This window comes from Anolis carolinensis, chromosome 1, assembly GCF_035594765.1.
Source record: "Anolis carolinensis isolate JA03-04 chromosome 1, rAnoCar3.1.pri, whole genome shotgun sequence".
Taxonomy (NCBI): domain Eukaryota; kingdom Metazoa; phylum Chordata; class Lepidosauria; order Squamata; family Dactyloidae; genus Anolis; species Anolis carolinensis.
Genome location: NC_085841.1, coordinates 35747488 through 35767506, shown reverse-complemented (window position 1 = coordinate 35767506; position 20019 = coordinate 35747488). Strand labels below are relative to the sequence as shown.

The 20019-nt window shown below is 38.9% G+C and overlaps 2 protein-coding genes across 4 annotated transcripts in view; one reads left to right on the top strand and one right to left on the bottom strand.

Moving 5' to 3' along the window:
- Positions 1–3106, bottom strand: part of iars2 (isoleucyl-tRNA synthetase 2, mitochondrial) — a 40525-nt gene extending 37419 nt beyond the window's left edge. Inside the window, exon 1 of the mRNA XM_062972288.1 lies at positions 2804–3106. Within this exon, the coding sequence (XP_062828358.1) occupies positions 2804–3013 (210 nt within the window). The 5' untranslated portion in view covers positions 3014–3106. The remainder of the gene's footprint in view (positions 1–2803) is intronic.
- A 51-nt stretch (positions 3107–3157) lies between these two features.
- Positions 3158–18936, top strand: bpnt1 (3'(2'), 5'-bisphosphate nucleotidase 1). Of its 3 annotated transcripts, none has more exons than XM_062972294.1 (9): positions 3158–3251; positions 7013–7137; positions 8591–8695; positions 9315–9422; positions 12439–12487; positions 14274–14365; positions 15121–15318; positions 16167–16272; positions 17484–18936. In XM_062972294.1, the coding sequence occupies exons 1-9, from the start codon at positions 3230–3232 to the stop codon at positions 17630–17632; spliced, it is 954 nt and encodes a 317-aa protein (XP_062828364.1). In that variant the 5' UTR covers positions 3158–3229; the 3' UTR covers positions 17633–18936. The 3 variants fall into 3 exon arrangements, with proteins under 3 accessions (XP_062828364.1, XP_062828373.1, XP_008124068.3); XM_062972303.1 differs by lacking the exon at positions 3158–3251 and adding an exon at positions 3353–3375; XM_008125861.3 differs by lacking the exon at positions 3158–3251 and adding an exon at positions 4989–5119.
- The last annotated feature ends 1083 nt before the right edge of the window (positions 18937–20019 follow it).

Genomic DNA, 20019 nt, shown 5'->3' with positions numbered 1-20019 from the left:
AATGTGTGTGTGCCATGTACTGTTGTCCCTACATATTCACAAATTCAACCATCCATGATGTGAAAATATGTTTAAAAAAAATCTACTAGCCAAACTTTGATTTTTCTATTTTATATGAGAGATGTCATTTTACTTTGCCACTGGATATAATGGGACTTGAACATTCATGGATTTTGGTATCCTTGGGGATCCTGGAACCAAACCCCAACCAAATATCTACTGTATACCACTGACAAGGATGAAGCAAAGGCTAAGGCTAACTATTGCGAAAAATAAACAGTGCTAATAAAAAGGAAAACCCTACCTTTCTGGGGCAATTTTTAATTCTCAAATTTCACCTTTTTCTAAAAACATCATTAGAAGCTTCAGAAAGGCATTTTTATCAAGGGTCTTCTCATACTATATAGTGTGTTTCAAAAAGGTGGACACAATTTGAAATTGTGATAACTCTGCAACTACAAACCACCAGTGAATGAAACTCTTACCACTTGAAAGGGTAGAGCATAGAGTTTCAAATGAGGCCTCATCCCAGTGCACAAACATCATCTGGCTTCAGTCATTTGCAAGATGGAGACCCTCCACACCAATAGAAGGCCCAATGATATATTCTCCAATTATGTAGTTATTTTTCAGATTTGTTTCTGGTTCAAAATGGTTAGTAAAACTTGATTACTCATTAAACCATGCGTAATTTTGTGTAGTTGTAACGTGCTACCATCGTGATATATACTACCTGGAAATTGGGTCCATCATTTTGAAACACCATGCATGTTGCTGTAGTTATTGCTCCACTTTAATTGACAGAATTATGAGATTTGTAATTTAGAGAGGACAAAGAACTCCCTGGCTGGGCATTCTAAGGGCCTTTCCAGACAGGTCCTATATCCCAAGATCTGATCCCAGGTTTTCTGCTTTAAACTGGATTATATGGGTCCCCAGTGCCAGAATATGGGATACATAGAAAACCTGGGATCAGATTCTGGGATATAGAGCCTCTCTGGAAGGACCCTAAGACTCGTCACTTAACTGCCAATTTCAGGATTATACACCATGTTGCCATTAAAATGGAATGACAGCATTATGACAGTGTAGTGTGACAGCGCCTTAGGACTGATGGCCCTTACAAACAGGCCCTATATCCCAGGATTTGATCCCAAGTTTTCTGTTTATCCCACCTTATCTGACAATGCTATTTGTAATGTATTATTTGTTTATCTGCTTTCTTTTGGAGTTATGATGTTATCTTTTTGTGTCACATAATTTCTGCTGCATTAACCATTATTTGCTGCTTTGAGTCCCACCCATGGGAGAAAAGTGGGAAAAAATAAATAGCAATAATAACAACATTGTAGACTCATATAATCCACTTTAAAGCAGAAAACCTGGGATCAGATCCTGGGATATAGGGCCTGTCTGTAAGGGTCCTGACAGGGAGAGAATTTCCATTTCTAGAGCACAGATTCCCACAATAAAATGCATGTGTTGACTGCACTAAGGCAGTTAATGCCAGTACTGACATCACCAATGATCTTGCTGGTTGCGAGGTTCTGGAAGTTGCAATTCAATAGGAGCTCTTAGTCTGAGGAAGTATCTACACCAGGCATGGGCAAACTTCGGCCCTCCAAGTATTTTGGACTTCAATGCCCACAATTTGTAACAGCCTACTGGTTGTGTTGTCGAAGGCTGTCATGGCTGGAATCACTGGGTTGCTGTGAGCTTTCTGGGCTGTATGGCCATATTCTAGAAGCATTATCTCATGACTTTTCACCCACATCTATGGCAGGCATCCTCAGAGGTTGTGAGGTTTTCATGTTCCTTGATTTGTGTTTGGGCAATGCTGCGTTTGGTGGTGCCTAGGTAGACTTGTCCACAGCAGCATGGTATACGGTAGCCTCCTGCAGAGGTGAGAGGATCCCTCTTCTCCTTTGCTGAACGTAGCATTTGTTGGATTTTCTTAGTGGATCTGTAGATAGTTTGTAGGTTGTGCTTCTTCATCAGCTTGTCTATATGGTCAGTGGTTCCCTTGATGTATGGTAAGAAGACTTTTCCCCTGGATTGATCTTTGTCTTTACTCTTATGGCTTGTTCTTGGCCTTGCAGCTCTTCTGATGCCTTTGGTTGGCCTGTAGAGTCCAGTTTCAATGGTTTAGTTCCCCTTGGAGGAGGTGGGGTTTGCAGATTCTTTTTGCATGGTTTTTCAGGGCTCTAATTGTGCTTCTTTTTTTACTTGGGTGATGGCTGGAGTTTTTAATGTAGGTATCTATCTTTGTGTGTAGGTTTTCTGTAGCCTGTATGACGCACCAGCTGTTAGGAATTGTGGAAGTTGAAGTCCAAAACACCTGGAGGGCCGAAGTTTGCCCATGCCTGGTCTGCACTGTAGAATTAATGCAGTTTGACAACACTTTAGCTTCTATGGCTCAATACTATGGAACCTAGGGATTTTTTTTTATGAAGCATCAGCACTAAAGGCTAAAGACCAGGTAAAACTACAACTCCCATCATTCCATAGCACTGAGCCATGACAGTTAAAGTTGTATCAAAAGTGCATTAATTCTACACTGTAGAAGAGACTTGGGCAAACTGCGGCCCTCCGGGTGTTTTGGGCTTCAACTCCCACAATTCCTAACAGCCGGTAGGCTGTTAGGAATTGTGGGAGTTGAAGCCCAAAACACCCGGAGGGCCGCAGTTTGCCCATGCCTGCTGTAGAACGACGCAGCCTGAGAATGGGCAGGACAAGCCTTCTCCTTCTTCCTTCCTCCCCTCACAGCACCCATTGCCCCTTCCTCCTCCTCGCCCCCTTTTACCTGCTGTATCTCCAACTCCGTTTCGGGTTGCAAGCGACCAGGCAACTGGACGGGGAAATCGCTTCGGGGCAAGATGACCGTCTCCCTGTACGGAGAGTCGGGGCTGGCCTTCGCGCCTCTGCTGGGCCCCGCCGACGCCGCCCCGCGAGCCCAGCACCAGGCCCGCCGGGGGCCTTGGGAGAAGAACGGCGGCGCCCGCAGCGCCCACATCTTCCACACTGGACGCCACTTCCGGGAGAATAGCAGCGAGGACAACTACGGGTTCGCACAAGGGACATACCGCACGCTTGGAAACGGGCTTTTCGTGTTCTTTTTTCCCCCCGTCCACATCCCGCTGTGTTTCTCGAGCGCCACCTAGAGGTCAGTCCTGATTGAAGTCACTGTTTTTTCTTGATCAAAGGGAGTCATCTTCAGTCCAAGCTTATAATGCATCTTTATTCTGGAATAAGTAAGCCTTAGCCTTAACCTGAGTTTTCCGGGCTGTATGTCCATGTTCCAGAAACATTCTCTCCTGAGGTTTCGCCCGCATCTAGGGCAGGCATCCTCAGAGGTGTGAGTCTGTTGGAAAATAGGCAAGTGGGGTTTATATATCTGTGGAAAATCCAGAGTGGGAGAAAGAGCTTTTGTCTGCTGGAGGAAAGTGTGAATGTTGCAATTGATCACCTTGATTAGCATTTGATGGCCTTGCAGATTCAAAGCCTGGCTGCTTCCTGCCTGAGGGAATCCTTTGTTGGGAGTTGTTAGCTGGCCCTGATAGTTTCATGTCTGGAATTCCTGTTTTCAGAGTGTTGTTCTTTATTTACTGTCCTGATTTTAGAGGGTTTTTTTTTTTAAAAAAAAATACTGGCCAGATTGTGTTCATTTTCATAGTTTCCTCCTTTCTGTTGAAATTGTCCACCTGCTTGTGGATGTCAATGGCTTCTCTGTGTAGTCTGACATGGTGGTTGTCCAACATTTCTGTGTTCTCAAATAATATGCGGTGTCCCAATTGGTTCATCAAGTGCTCTGCTACGGCTGACTTCTCTGGTTGAGTTAGTCTGCAGTGTCTTTCATGTTCCTTGATTCGTATCTAGGCAATGTTGTGTTTGGTGGTTCCTATGTAGACTTGTCCACAACTGAATGATACATGGTAGGGTCCTGCAGAGGTGAGAAGATTCCTCTTGCCCTTAGCTGAATGTAGCATTTGTTGGATTTTCTTAGTGGGTCTATAGCAGTAGTTCTCAACCTGTAGGACCCCAGGTGTTTTTGCCTACAACTCCCAAAAATCCCAGCCAGTTTACCAGCTGTTGGGATTTCTGGGAGTTGAAGGCCAACACATCTGGGACTCACAGGTTGAGAACCACTGGTCTGTAGATAGTTTGTAGGTTGTGTTTCTTCATCAGCTTTCCCTATGCGGTCAGTGGTCTCCTTTATGTCACGGTTCAATGCTATAGATTCATGGGAGTCTTTAGCCTTCTCTGCCAAAAAGTGCTGGTGCCTCACCAAACTACAATGCTCATTACACCATGGCCCTCCAGTGGTCTGAAGGCAGTGAACTAGCCCCCTGTTTAAAAAGTTTGGGGATCCCTGATTTAATTCTATATTAATGTTTATATGCTTTAGGGTTTTTTCACATCATTATGATTTTTAGTGTCAGCTGCTTTGAGTCTCTTTGGGAGAATGAAAGCGAATAATAATAATAATAATAATAATAATAATAATAATGGAAAATTGTGTTTGTTGTATCAGGAAATCCATCTGAGATAGAAAGGAGGTGGGCAAAAGAAGATTACAGCCAGCCTTCAATATCCATGGATTCTGCATCCAGAGATGCTACTACTATTTATGGACTACATTAAAAAAATTCCCAAAAGCAAATCTTGATTTTGCAATTTTCTATAAGGGACACTGTTTTACTACATCATTGTAAATATACAATATGTGAAAGGAAAAGCTTTCCAACACTAAAATAGAGAACAGATAAAAAGGGGTAGATCCTGTTGTCTGCTTTTCTGCAAACATACCAAAGCCCCATCTACACAGCCATATAATTCAGATTGGAAATACATTATAAGGTCAGTATAGATTCATATAATGCAGTTGAATTGCATTCAACGGTATTATTTGAGTCTACACTGACTATATAATGCAGTTTCAAACTGCATTATATGGCAGCGAAGCTTGGGAAGAGATTGGCGGGCTTTAGGACCCAGAAGGGATTTTAGGAAAGGCGGAGAAAGCAGATGGAGGAAGTCGTGGGAGAGTTTTTGCAACTGGGAGAAAGGTGTGGATCTCCTGCTGCTTGATTGCTTTTGGGAACCTCTGTTAGAAACACAGGTAGGCTCATATACTTTTCCCAGTCCTTCCAGTTTGCCTCTCTAGGGGTGCATCTATTCTACACGGTAGAGTTAATGCAGTTTGACACCATTTGAACTGCCATGGCTCAGAGCTATGGAATCATGGAAGTTGTAGTTTTGCAAGGTCTTTCGCCTTTGCCGCCAAAGAATGCTAGTGCCTCACCAAACTATTAACTCCCACGATTCCATAGGATTGAGCCATGGCAGCTAAAATGGTATCAAACTGCATTAATTCTACAGTGTATATCAGGCATGGGCAAACTTTGTCCCTCCAGGTGTTTTGGACTTCAGCTCTCACAATTCCTAACAGCCGGCAGTAGATACACCTTTAGGCTCTTGTGAGCCATGAAGGTGCCCTATGTCATTCTCTTTCTACCCCAAAAGGTGGTTGTGTGAATACAATAAGGAAAGAGTCATTGGTGTCATTTCTTGACCTTGTTAGAGAACAGCAAGGCTATAACGTAACTGATAAAATATTGTGATTACAGCAAGGCATCACCTACATAAAATTATATGTATGTTGTTAAGGAAAGAATATAGGGGTTTCTTTAACTGAATCTCAATTTATGGCAACGTGTGCCTTGTATTTTCATGATGAATCTAAAAAAGCATTTCTTTCCGATTTCATTTTATTTCACGTTTGTTCTGGTCTCCATGGAATTGTAGATCTTGGGACTTCTTCTTGAATAAATAGGTAGAGCTAGACTGTGTTTTCAGCATTTACGTATATGGCACAATTTTGTTTTTTAGGGGTTTTTTTTCGTGTCAGGAGCAACTTCAGTTGCTTCTGGCCAAACTGTTGAAATGCCTAGTTGATACTCACAAGGATTTTCAGGTGCTTAAAAGGATTGTAGTCTACGGTTTTTAGATAACCAATTTTTCAGTAGGAAAATTAGCCTTTTATGGCCCACTCATGAACTTAGGAGACATATATTACCATTTTTGAAAATTCTTTTAACAGACAGAGAAAGGACAAAGCATTTTATTGTGAACGGACTTAACACATGTATAAGGGTTGTAAAGGAGTTAGTTTGTAATATAATCTTTAACCAAAGTAAAGCGGTTAGTTGCATAAGTGGAATAAAGGTAAATGAATCCCTCTTTGGGAACTAGGGAAATGCAAATATATACACCAAGGGAGTGTTTCTATTACAGAACAATTAAACTTATCTAAGGTTTGCTAGCTCTGCTTTCCCTTCACTAATCAAGAAGAAGTGGAATTTTGTGTTGGAATTTACTCGCTTTTCACACTCATTTCACTGTTGTGAACAGTTGTTCTTATGGTGCTTTCTACTGTTTGTGGCCATTGTTCCACATCCACAGGTGAAAGAATTTGAAATGTCCTCTATCAAATAAATGCTGGGCTTCTCAAAGTTTAAGGTGAAGAAAAGTATCACACTTTGCCATTTGCAGCTTGTAATGGAGCACAGCTTGGATATTTTCTGTGCAGCCTCACAGGAGCAATTGAAAGTCTGCATTTACTTTCTTTATATTATGATGAAGTAAAGGCAAGCTAAGCAATAAATCTTCCAAGGGATTCAACAGTCCACTATTGTGCACACTTAACATTGCAGTATAGAATGGCCCCTTCTATCCACACGGAATACATTCCAGGACTTCTTGTGGAAATGTGAAAGCTCAGATGCTATAGAATCACACCACAGAATTTAGAAAATGCCTAGAGAGAACACTTGGGGCATTTCTAGATCCTCATGACTCTTATGTTCAATTTCTGGTGGAAACATATCATAGACTCATGCTGGAGGACTTAGAAAATCCTTATAGAAAATATACTTCTCAGTTGTAGGTAAGTGATTATTCTACTCATAACAAATCTCTATTTCTTCTTCTTTTTATTTTATGTCCTGTTCAGTAAGAATGGCTTCCAATCCAAGTGTACTTATGCGTCTTGTGGCCTCTGCATTTTCTGTTGCTAATAAAGCAGGAGTAATTGTCCGGAAAGTGATGGCTGGAGGAGATCTGGGCATAGTAGAGAAGGTAACTTTCAGTGTGTTCCTACATTTTATTGTTAGCGGCCTTGAGTCCCTATAGGGAGAAAGGCAGAATAGAAATATAGATGACGATGATGTCTCTGGTTCAGTGGGGTCTACTCCAATGTATATATAGGTGCCTTTTAAATGGATTAAAGGCAGGATAATGTGTGCTATGTAGTCCTATATACAGTGTGATAGGCTGAGCGTTGCTGCCCCCTGAGACTGTTTTTGTAGTTCATAACTACCAAAAATAAAAACTTTAACAAAAATGAAAGGGAGCACATTGCTCCTCTGGGGAACTTCTAGGATAAATGGCTCAGCTTTTAAATAGTTTTCAGAACCCTCCTGTACTGTTTAATGTCAAAAACATGGTAAGCCACTTAGATTCCCATATGGGAGAAAGGTGGGAAACAAATCCAATTAATAAATACCAGTACTTCGAAAGCAGAAATGTGCTTTCAGCCTTTTCTTGCTTGGTGGGCTTTGGTTTTTGGTTTTTGCAGTCTCTGTGACCCAAAACGTCCCAGGGACAAAACTTTGTCACAGTACTTGTACAATATGTTTGCTCAGAGGGTCTTGGTAGTTACAGTAGAGTCTCACTTATCCAAGCAAAACGGGCTGGCAGAACCTTGGATAAATGAATATCTTGGATAATAAGGAGGGATTAAGGAAAAGCCTATTAAACATCAAATTAAGTTATGATTTTACAAATTAAGCACCAGAACATCATGTTATACAACAAATTTGACAGAAAAAGTAGTTCAATATGCAGTAATGTTATGTTGTAATTACTATATTTACGAATTTAGCACCAAAATATCATGATATATTGAAAACATTTACTCCAAAAATGCATTGGATAATCCAGAACCTTGGATAAGCGAGTCTTGGATCAGTGAGACTCTACTGTATTAGTAAGTATGTTTAGGATTGTAGTTAACTTCCACTAATGAAAACATACATACATCTTATCTGCCATCAAATTGTCTTCAAGTTGACTCTATGATTGAGAGATCTCTAAAAACCCTGGTTATTAACAAATGTTGCTTTTCTTTTAAATTTTCATCAAATATATCATTGCCTAAAATCCTCTTTAAAAGATGTTATTAGAAAATACAGTTAGTACTGGTTAGTTAGTGGGTAAAGGGAGCATCACATTCAGGACTCTAAAAATGAGTAATTTATTTGTCACTTGGGACACTTTTCTGTAATAGTATACTTTGAAATGTTTGTATAGTATTTGCTAGTAAGGTGAAGCATGTCACCTTATCTTGTGCTGAAACTAGAGAAAGGCAGCCTCAAAACATAATAAGCTTGTCTTAGCTTTTTACTATGCGCCTCAACATCAGTTAGTAGATGTTAGTATCTTCTTGGCATTAAAAAGGAAGACGGTATCCCATTCTGGAATGTATTTCTGCCTTATCTGCTAAGTGATTGGTTTTCTTCCCTCTTAATAGAGTGGAGCTAATGACCTGCAGACCAAAGCTGACCGGCTGGTTCAGATGAGCATCTGTTCCTCTTTAGCACGAAAATTTCCTAAACTGACAATCATTGGAGAAGAGGTGAGGACTCTGAAATCCTATGGTATTTCCTTTCTGTGTGTGTTGGTTCATCAAGCTACATCTCTGCACTCTTACATTGCATTCATGATTTTTCAGCAGTCTTTGCCTACACACTGCTAATGTTCATTTTGCACATTACTCATATTGATGTAGCTTTATGCATATGTCACTTGCACACAGTGTTCCTAAAAACATAGGCTTTTGCTTGGAAATCATTTGTTTATCTTCTTCCCATTAACATATCTTTTCTCTCTCTATATATAATGGAATTAGAAGAGACCACAAGAATCATAAAGTCCAGTTCCCTGCCATATAGGAATACACAATCAATGCACTACCAACAGATACATTAATCTAAAATAATATTGCCTGTTTGGTATCTGAAAAGGGGAACAAATAAGGTTCTAGAGCATGTCTGTGTGCCCTGTATAAAAGGTTTCTAATATGCTTATCATCCAGCCAGAGGAGAACCCTGTGAAGGTCCAACTACACAATAAATTCAGGTATGCCAGTGGCTCTTCTAAGTCAGCAATACAAACTGTTAAAGCTCTTGCTGTGATAAGGCAAGATCCTATTTTCACAACTGGGATTCTCACCGCTGGCCATTTTTTAAAACCAGGATCTTCCTTCTGAAGAAGTAGATGAACAGTTACTTGAGGATGGCCAATGTGAAGAAATACTGAAGAAAGCCTGCCCACAGCAGTACACTGCTATCAAAGAGGAAGAGGTACTTAAAATGAGATAAGTGACAAATGAATGGGGAAAGTGGGGTGAGGACTGATGTCTGTGCAGCTAGCTTGCTATATGGAGAGTTACTCAGAGCAGTGACTGCTGATCTATTTGTATCAACCAGTCTGGTATCCCACGAAGATTGAAACAAAAAGACCACCTTTTCTAAGGACATTTGTACATTTACAGGATTTCCGTTGCTATATTTGTCTTGTGTGGTATGGCTTAGGGATATGAGAATAAACCATAAGTAAGCAAAAAGAATATTCCCATTAGCAGTTAAAAGCTGTAACAATATTACTACATGTTGGGCTCGAAATGTGAAATAATCCAAAATCCATAACACTTTTGGTTCTAGGGATTTTGGATAATAATAATAATAATAATAATAATATTTCACCCAATCTCCCCAAGGGGACTCAGGGCAGATCACAGTACACATACACAGCAAGCATTAAATGCCATTTGGACAGACAGGACAGAACAGAGAGAAAGGAGGCATGTTGTGTTGAAATCCAGCTTTGGTGCCTTGGAGGTTATGCTTGGATTCAGCCACAGGGGGTGCTGTTGCTCCATTCTCTATGACGAAGAGCCATCATGACTTCCTCCTTCCTTTTGGTCACTGGCATTTCTGGGAGGAAAATACCTCCCCTGCTTATTAGCAGTACCTAATTTTTCTACTTACAAGTCTAAGCTGTTTTCGAACTTAGGTAAACAGTGAGCTGGACTTGACAGTCGGGTATTCACCCTGACCAGGCTTTGAACTGGCCACCTTTTGGTTGGTAGATATTATTACTTCTGGTGATTTACCAGATGTGCTAAAGCCCAGCCTAGTATAAGGAGTACTCAACTTGCACAGCTAAACGTTGACAGGTAAATTATCTTTGTCAGGTAGAATTGGTAGATACACCATACTTACAAGCATATGTGAGGACTGAAGGAGGGCAAATTCATTTGAAATCTTTCAGCTGCTTTTTGTACAGCCCATTGTGAGTTCTTACATTAGCAGCCACAACACCTGATTCCACCCACAGTTCTCAATGATTGTGTTAGAGAAGGAAACAAACAAAAAGTCCTGCTCTGCTGTTTCCTTAGCACAAGCTTGCTCCCAACAACCTATCAAAAAGGTGAGAGAACCAATTAGTAGTGAAGTGACAGACATGAAATTAAAGGATCTTGTTGTTGTTTATTCGTTCAGTCACTTCTGAGTCTTTGTGACCTCATGGACCAGCCCACACTAGAGCTCCCTGTCCGCCATCACCACCCCTAGCTCTTTCAAGGTCAAGCCAGCCACGTCAAGGATAATATCAATTCATCTTGCCCTTGGTCAGCCCCTCTTCCTGTTTCCTTCCATTTCTCCCAGCATCATTATCGTCTCCAAGCTTTCCTGTCGTAAAGGTTCTAGAGTAGTTTTATTTCTGCTTCCCTGGACTGCTCAATAGAAGCAGTGAGGATAGTACTCAAGAATAATCTAAAATAATGTGTCTTCATAGGCCAGTGCTCTTATTGGGTGTCCTTCCTCACTTGATGGGCAGGAGTATGGAATGTCACCTGTTTACTTCTCAGCCTAGGGACAAAGCAGAGAAGAACAGGCTGTGTAATGTGTTAATTAAATAGACTGCTGATTGAATTGTCTCATAAGGGTGTGTATGTGCGTATATTCAAATATATTCCTTCAAAATATGGGAAACCACCCATTTACATTTATTGAATGGAGAACGGGACTTCCCAGTTTCCTTGGTGACATGGGACTGTGAAAAGTACAGGACTGAATTTTTTTAACTGCAAGAGTTAGTCTGGGAAGAGAAATCTCGTCAACGGAAAAACCTGCACCTTATTATGCTCAACACCAACCAGCCCCTGCTAGAGTTTGTGGAAGAAGCAGGAATGGTTCTCATTTGTACTTGGGATAGTAAGAAATAATGAGGTCCATCTGCAGTTTTCTAGTAACCAAACTGCAACTCAAATGAGAGCTTACCAGAAGGGAGAGGAGAAATTGGTGTCTTTTCCAATAGAGGTAGCTCATGAACAGGTCACTGGATTTATCAACCCATCACACTCTTCCGTCTGTATGAATAGATGCAACCATAACTGAGAAACCTACAATCATTCCCACATTCACCTGCTTTGTGTTGATATATATATAATGTGTCCTCAAAATTTAGTTCTGGGAACCTCTGTGGATACCAAAAGTTGTGGATGCTCAAGTCCCATTATATACAATAGAACAGTAAAATGACATTGCTCATTAAGAAAGATGTGATCGTTTAAAATATTGTTAAATTGTTAAAATATTGTATGGTTGAATCCATGGATACAGAATCTGTATATATAGAGGGTCAACTGTATTAGCAATCAGCTGGCTAGTCACATGACAAAACCTTGAGAATCTCTCTCAATATTTATACTTATTTTATTCAAACTAAGCCTCATTTCTAGTCCCTCTCCCATATCCCTCTGTTGCTGTAGATATAACAAGTCTGCCTCATTTCAAGCATCCTCCATGCAAATGGGGCAGAATTCCTCAATACTGTATCTGCTAAGAGTACATTGGCATGAGATCTTGCTTCTCGTTGTTTACCTAGACAAGAAATGTGTTTCCTTCATTTTTTTCACTTCCAGTGGCTGCTGTTGTTGGGGATCCTGAGAGATGGTGAACTTTTCCTGGCTCTTCTTCTGTCTCCCATTCTTCTAGCTAATTTGTTCTTATGGTTTTTTCTTTCTTAAGATGCTTAAGAAAGAAACTACAGAGCAGAACAACTGCAGTGCTGAAGACCCAATGGCCAGTCTTTTTCTCACTCAGGAAACATTAGACTATACTAAGGACCACATTCCCAAAAAACTCTTCCTGAGCTGTTGAAATGTATGAAAGTAAGATAACTGGGCTGGACTAAGTGAGCATGGACTGTGAAGATAGCTATTAGTTGCCTAGGTTATACATGTCTTAACCTTTTCTTGGTAAAAGACCTTTTTGAGAATCTGCAAACACTTTTTTGGTTTTCTTTTTCCCAAAGCTCGTCGTATGGGTTGACCCTCTGGATGGAACCAAAGAATATACTGAAGGTTTGACAGTTTTTCTGTTTGAATGAACACAATGCTATCTGAGGTAGTCAGGTGTGTGTGTGTGTGTGTGTGTGTGTGTGTGTGTGTGTGTGTGTGTGTGTATCAGAACAATTGGACAGGTAGAGGTCATGGCCACCTGAAAATGTAGGCAATCCAGTTCTACAATAGAAATTGTGTTGTAAAAGAAAGCAGTTGGGTGACTCATTCATTCTTTGATAAATGACTAAGCTTCACTTTTACTTTAGTTATGCATGTGGCTGGCAGGTTGTCTATGTATGTGTGCATGTATATGTTTGCAATCTATATTGTGAGTGCATTAAAATTTTAAAATAATAAAAGTATTATAAAAATGCATGTTTACCAAAGGAAAAAAACAAGGAAAGGAAAAAACCCTTTTGGCTTTTTGATCTTATATTTAAAATTGACCCAAACCACTTTGTTTTATTTATATTCAATTTTGTTTCAAAAAGACCCATACTATGTACAAATTCCTCTCTCTGCCCTACACTTTCACAGTAACCATGTAGTAGATGAATCATAACTAACCCAAACTCAGCCTGTGAACTTTTTATTTGGGTGGGGATCTAATCTTGAGTCTCCAGTCTTTAATTTTCTTAATCTGGTGACTTCCAGACTTGTATTGGACTGGAATTCCTGTCATTCCCAGCTGTCATGGTCATTAGCCATGTCGACTGGGAAAGTTGGAAATTGCAGAGCAGTAAATCTGTCGGGGGGGGGGGGGGGCATCAAGTTAATGCAATACTGCTCTTGTCATTGCACCAACTTGCCTCCTTCCCCTTCAGTTTTTTGGACCTAACTTCTCAATATTCATATAGATATAAATATAGATATAGAGGAGTGTTTCGATTCTTCAACACCTCTGTTCAGATTGGTTTTTCCACAACTCTTCTTCTTTTTTCATTATGGGATACACCAGGTGCAGGAAAATTCATATTCTTCTTTCACCCTCCACATTTTTAGAGTACAACTCCCACAGTCCTTTAGCATTGTCTGTGCTGTGTGAGACTAACCTAATTGCAGGCCGAAACATGTAATCAAAAAACTTCCATAGCTTTGATCTAACACACTGAGTTATAAAAATGGCTTCTCCTTCCTCAGGCTGTAAATTGTAATTGTTTTATGATTTATCATAGTCTTTTAGAATTTATTAAAAACTGCGAAACAGCGAATCGACAAAAAGTGAACCGCGAAGTAGTGAGGGAACACTGTATATGTAGTCCCCGAGTTACAGACATCTGGCTCACAGTTATGAGTCGGGTAAGACAACAGGAAGTGAAATGAAATCTACCCCTAGGAAAGGAAATTCACTTCTGGAAAAGTTGTAATGGGGAAAAGGTGTCTCCACTGAAGCTTTCCCACCAAGCCTTATTTCCACAACAGGACAAACTTTTCAAAATCCAATTGTCACAGGGACAGAAAGTAAGATGAACTCTTCTGAACAGGGGCACAGATAGAAAAACAAACACCACAGGGCTGTTAACCCTTCCCTGTGCTGTCCAAAGCTTTTTAAAAATTGGTTGGAGTTACACTTAAAAAATGTTCAGACTTACATATAAGCTCAATTTAAGAACAAGGCTACAGAACCTATCTTTTCCGTAACCCGAGGACTGCCTGTAATATTCAACATTTGTAAATCAGAGCACTTTTAAATGAATACTAGGATCATATAGGGCAACATCAGACAGAAGTATGTTTGAGTGAATATTTGTGCTTTGTCATCCATATCTTCCCTTTCTTCAGCTAAATGGTTCTTTGTCTCTTTCAGGACTTCTTGACCATGTCACAGTCCTTATTGGAATTGCTTATGAAGGAAAAGCTATTGCAGGAGTCATTAACCAACCCTACTATAACTATGAGGTACTTTTCTGAAAAATAGTAATTGCCCACCTAGTTTGGGCACTTTTTCTGTATATGCGTACAGATACAGCCTTACCATTAAGCAACCTGAGACAGTCACTTGAGATAGCAAATTTTTGGTGTCATGAAATATCAGCCGTTTTTGTAGCCACTTAATATGTTACTATTGTATTTTTATTACCAAGGATGGGAAGAAGTACATACGTAGTATTATTTTGTTCCTCATATGCCCAAATAACATGACTGGCTTCAGATACTGTGTATCTTGATTTGTGGCATGGGGTGTAATTTACTATTCTGACTCATGCAACAAATGGACCAAACCTATGTAACTTCCACTGTGAAGTAGTGGTGGAGAATGGTAAGTCTAGTTGTTCAACATTGTTGTTCCTATGAATGTAGGTGACTTAGAAAGATTTATATTGCAATGAGCAGTAGGGTGAACAGAGGAAACCCTTGGAAAACTGAGTATTTTTTCATGGAATAAAGAGAACCAATTTACTTAGGCTGCAGGTTTACACCCCATGGAACTCAATGGGACATGTATATATTTGTATTATTAATGGCCTTGATGGCATAATGTTTCTTCTTAAGAGAGTTGCCTTGAATTCCTATAATGACAACTCTTTCGGGAGGTTGTATTAAAAGTGAGATTTTATAAACATGTTTTTTATAGTATATAGGAAAGATAGTGCTCAAATAGGTATCGCTGGAAAATCTCTACCATATTTGAAATATTCATACCTTTTCTGCAGGCAGGAGCAGACGCAGTCTTAGGCAGGACAATCTGGGGAGTCCTGGGTCTGGGAGCCTTTGGATTTGAGCTGAAGGAGGTTCCTGCAGGAAAGCATATTATCATCACGACAAGATCACACAGCAGCAAGCTAGTAAATGACTGCATTAGTGCAATGAACCCTGATAGTGTGGTGAGAGTGGGAGGTGCAGGAAATAAGGTATGTAAATAATCCTATGTTAATTTTATAAAAAGCATAGGTTCCCTTTTATAAAGATTAATATGATGACCTCTGAGCATTTTTTACAGGACATGAAAGCATATCCTGTAAAGCATATTCTTGTATTATATCATAGGTTTTTTCAATGATTACAAAAATGTTGTGGAATAATGAGACTTTTGATGGGACTTTACAATGTAAGGAACATATAGCTGGGTAACTGCAAAAGGGATAACGTTCAGTTTTTTTCACCACATGCTGTATTTCTAGCCAACTGAAAGTTATATCATGTTGCATCCAGTTTCATTTTCAAATGAAAATCATAAATTTTTAGGGCAGTTGTGCAGGATTGGTCAAACCTTTGCAATTTCAGTGCTTTCTGTACTGGCTTAGGCTATTCACCACTTTTTTTTTTTAGCTTAAGGAGCTTTGGGAGTTTCCTAGGCTGGGTCTTGGAGGGTCACAAAAATGTGACCAAGGAGGTGCCCTTGGCCTGTGGGCTCCATTTTCAGTTGAAGATCTTTTTATTCTTTCATGAATTTTATTTTTTCTTTCTGACATTAGCCCTCTACACAGTTGTAGGCACATTAATGTGTAGCTTTGGTAATGCTTTGTTGTTATACTTCGCTACAGATTTTACCTTGTGCAATTTTATTTAATGTTTTATATCTTTCACTGATACAAACTACCTAGAAAATGTTGCTTGTTGGTCTGTCTAAAAGTATAACAGATATGTAAATTTTCCAAGACATGTACAGTACAGTACCTATCATTGCAAGGTTTGCAAGATGCATTTGTTTTTTAGTGCTTCTGTACCTTGTAACAGAACGTTGAACTCTTTGTATCAGATCATTCAACTTGTAGAAGGCAAGGCTTCTGCTTATGTATTTGCCAGCCCTGGGTGTAAGAAGTGGGATACATGTGCACCAGAAGCTATTTTGCATGCTGTAGGAGGTAAGTTAACTGATATAAGGGATATTCAACCTGTATTTTCATGCTACAGTGTTCCCTCGCTACTTCGCGATTCACTTTTTGCTCCCTCACTGTTTCACGGGTTTTCAATTAATATTAATGTACACATTTATTTTCACTGTTTTGCGGGTTTTTGTGGTGTGCAAAGGGTTTTGGAAGGGGGGAAGGGAGAAATAAAGGGAGCGGGGAGGGTAGGGAAGGGTTGGAAATAAAAAAGGGTTATTTAGCTTCCATTCTTCCTCTCTGCCGTTGTACTGTATATTGTAACTGCTAAAATAAAGTACAGACTGCATTGTAATAAGTGGCCTGTGGTTTGCTCACATCCACACATAGAATAAATATAGTGTCCCTACTGCACGGATTTTCACTTATTGCGAGTGGTCCTGGAATGTAACCCCCGCAATAAGTGAGGGAACACTGAATACTGTTTTTAAGACAAATCCCTAGGCATTCACATATATACATTGGTTGTCTTTATGTATTCTAAATTCTGTTGTTTATTCCAACTACAGTAAAACTATTGAATCAATTAGACTTACCTTTATGTTGAATTACCCTTAAACAGTTAATCAAAGAAGTCTGCTGTAATTAGGACTAACCAGTAGGATTTCTACTGTCATTTCTTACTAGCTTTATTTTTTAGTTAGACAACTTAAAACTGACTTCTGATTTTAAATGTTCATTAATTTTGTCATGTGCTTCTTAAATACAAGATGATAATATAACAATGTGCAATATGCATTTTATGTATTATCTAAGTTGAATTTTAAAACTAAAGTTTTACTTAATCTTATTTTTGTTGTTTTCACAACAAATTTCCTGTTGCTTCTTCATTCTTCAAATGAAGATAAGCAATGAGGAAAAACATGTTGAACATGTTCTTTCCAGCAGTTAGTTGAAACCTTAGCCCAAAGGAATTGTGCAGCCAGTTAGTCCAATATTCTGTCTCTTTCTTGAGGATAAAAAACAACTGTTCTATGTGCCAGTCAATCCAGATGGATTTTCTCGATTCATAACATTTGTGAATGTTTGTGCTAAAATGGATTTGCATTTTGCATGAATTAAAATCTAATAATGATTTGGAAAAAGAGAATCCAGTTACTTGAATCGTTACATTAGTACAATGCTTTTTCTCTTTGTAGGTGGCATTTTTAAATACATAAATGTAATGCACACATTTCTTCTTTTTTCAGGCAAACTTACTGATATTCATGGGAATTTCTTTCAGTATAACAAAGAGGTGAAGCACATGAATTCAGCGGGTGTCCTTGCTGCTTTGAAAAACCATGACTATTATGCTTCTCGAATTCCTGACACAGTTAAACAGGCCCTTGTACCCTAAATAAAATGTATGGTACATTCCACTTGGATAAGAAAACGTATTGACATGCCATATTATTCTTAGCTGGAATTGATAATGATTTGTGGAATTGAATCAAAGTGTCATTGTGTCACAATTTTTTTTTAGAATGGTGTCAGTAATTTACTAGTCCAGATGAGAATTAAATTTAGTTTTCAATTGGAACAGAAGAATAATTGAATTAATAGAATTCGTATCGAACTAATCTTCTATTCCCACTGAAAACCAAAGACTTGGAAGGTCTTTTTTAAAAAAATTGTCCTTCTCCATTAGTATGTTTATGATTATTATTTTATATACATTTCAGCAGAATAAATCAACCATGTAAAAAATCTGGGGAAGCATAAAATCTTTAACTGAATGGTTATGTTTACAGTACAAAATGTTTAAGCGTGCATCATACAGTGATTGGTGTGATGTTGGGATTCTGCTGCTGATATCATTGCTTGTGTGTACTCACCTTGGTGGTGTATAGATATATACATGTTTTAAATTCTGTGCACTGGGTACACACAATTTCCAGGCAGCTTGTTGAGCTGTTAATACACTTTATCTGACATAACATTCATGGACAGCACCTCATTTCAACATATGCGTGGGTTGCCTACTGCTGAAGAAAATTCATTAGTCTTTAAAGTGTCAGAAGACTCCATGCTTCTGCAAACTTGAACTGTGAATAAAATGCTATTGAAAAGTATATAATTCCATATTTTAAGGTGTTGATTTTCTACAAGAACACTTTGGTCAAGAATCTATTCTTATGGTCCAGTAAAAGCTCCATGCTGCAAATAGAATGAGTGATACTTTCAAGTATTATTCATTTGTGTCTTTCTCACTCACATACATTGCTTGAGGGGAGAGTTGCTGTTTAAATCACTTCACTATGATGTCCACATCACAAAACTATGGACTGATCTTACTTTCTGCTCTGATTGTTAGCCCTGGCTTAAGCCATATTATTTGTAATTGATGTATATAGTAAACCACTGGTTTTTGATGGTCAGGAGCTCTTCCCTCAAGTTGGTCATTTAAAAGGAGGGGAGAGAGTGCTTCAGCATGGCACTGACAGTTGAGCCCCAAAAGACTTCTAAAACCAGTGTTTCCTTAACTTGGCCAGATTTATTATGTACACGAAAGTTCTTTGCATTATATGTCACTGTGGAACACTTCCTATAAGATCTTCCTATAAGATTGTTTTTTATATGATGTCATATTGAAATTGTATGGCTCTTCTTTCCTTCTGAAATACATCTCTTACAATAAAACTAAACCAAATCAAATCAAAACCTTCTCAATTTGTCTGTGTTCCAGGAGATAATTTTGTATATGTTTGGATATGATTTTACATCTATATTAAAATAGTTTTAGAAAATGATCCATATCACTCTGTTTAGTGTCAGGTTGATACACAAATACACACTGATTGATCTGAATCAATTTCTTTGTATAACAGTATATAATTAGGCATATCAATATAAATATAATGCAGGTTTATCTCAGATAATGAAATAGCACTGTTCCTGGACACTACTACTTTACATAAAATGTAGTCTCAAAAGCAGGAATAACAGGGATAAGTTCCTATACTGCCAAAAAGAGGATGAATTCAACATACTTTAAAATTCAAAACTAATAATATGCATGAGCCAAATGATACATAACCATAGATTTCTCCTTTCTCTTTTATCATGTAGTATCTTACTTTACACCAAGTGTCTCAGTATGCACAACATGGTGTGAGTGTTCGACTACAACTCTGGTGACCAGAGCTCAAATCCTCACTCAGCTATGGAAATGCATTAGGTGACTCTGGGCAAGTCACACACTCTCAGCCTCAGGAAGTGAATCCCTCTCTGAACAAATCTTGTGAAAAAAAACCCAATGATAGTTTCACCTTTGGATTCTCATAAGTTGGAAATGATTTGAAGGCACACAACGGAAACAATCTACAGAAGCCCTCAAACATTTGACAATAGGAACTTCGATTCCTGCCAGGAAAGAGATTTAGATGTGAAGGGAATAATGCAGGCATGCAATGATTTTTTTGTCTCAATATTATAGCAATTTTTAATGAATTTCTGAGTGCTGAATTTGAAAAACACAACAAAATATTTGCCATACACAGTTATTTCATAAATTTGAGATTTTATCATTTCAGTACTTACTCAGTTTTATCAGGATTTTCTTGTTTGAGGATCGGGACATCTGTAGGGATGCCAAGGTGCTTGTTTATAAAGCATTGTCCTCCCAACCCTGTTAAATGTGAAACGTGGACTGTCTACAGACGTCACACTAAACTGGAATAATTCCATCAGCGTTGCCTTTGAAAAATCCTGCAAATCTCTTGGGAAGACAGGCAGACAAATGTC

What these genes read in the sequence shown, in the direction of transcription:
- bpnt1 (XM_062972294.1), top strand. Translation starts at nt 3,230, where the DNA reads ATGCATCTTTATTCTGGAATAA. An exon ending in CTGCTATCAAAGAGGAAGAG is followed by an intron (nt 9,423 to 12,438) that starts GTACTTAAAATG and finishes TTTTTCCCAAAG; the next exon opens with CTCGTCGTATGGGTTGACCC. An exon ending in AACCCTACTATAACTATGAG is followed by an intron (nt 14,366 to 15,120) that starts GTACTTTTCTGA and finishes CCTTTTCTGCAG; the next exon opens with GCAGGAGCAGACGCAGTCTT.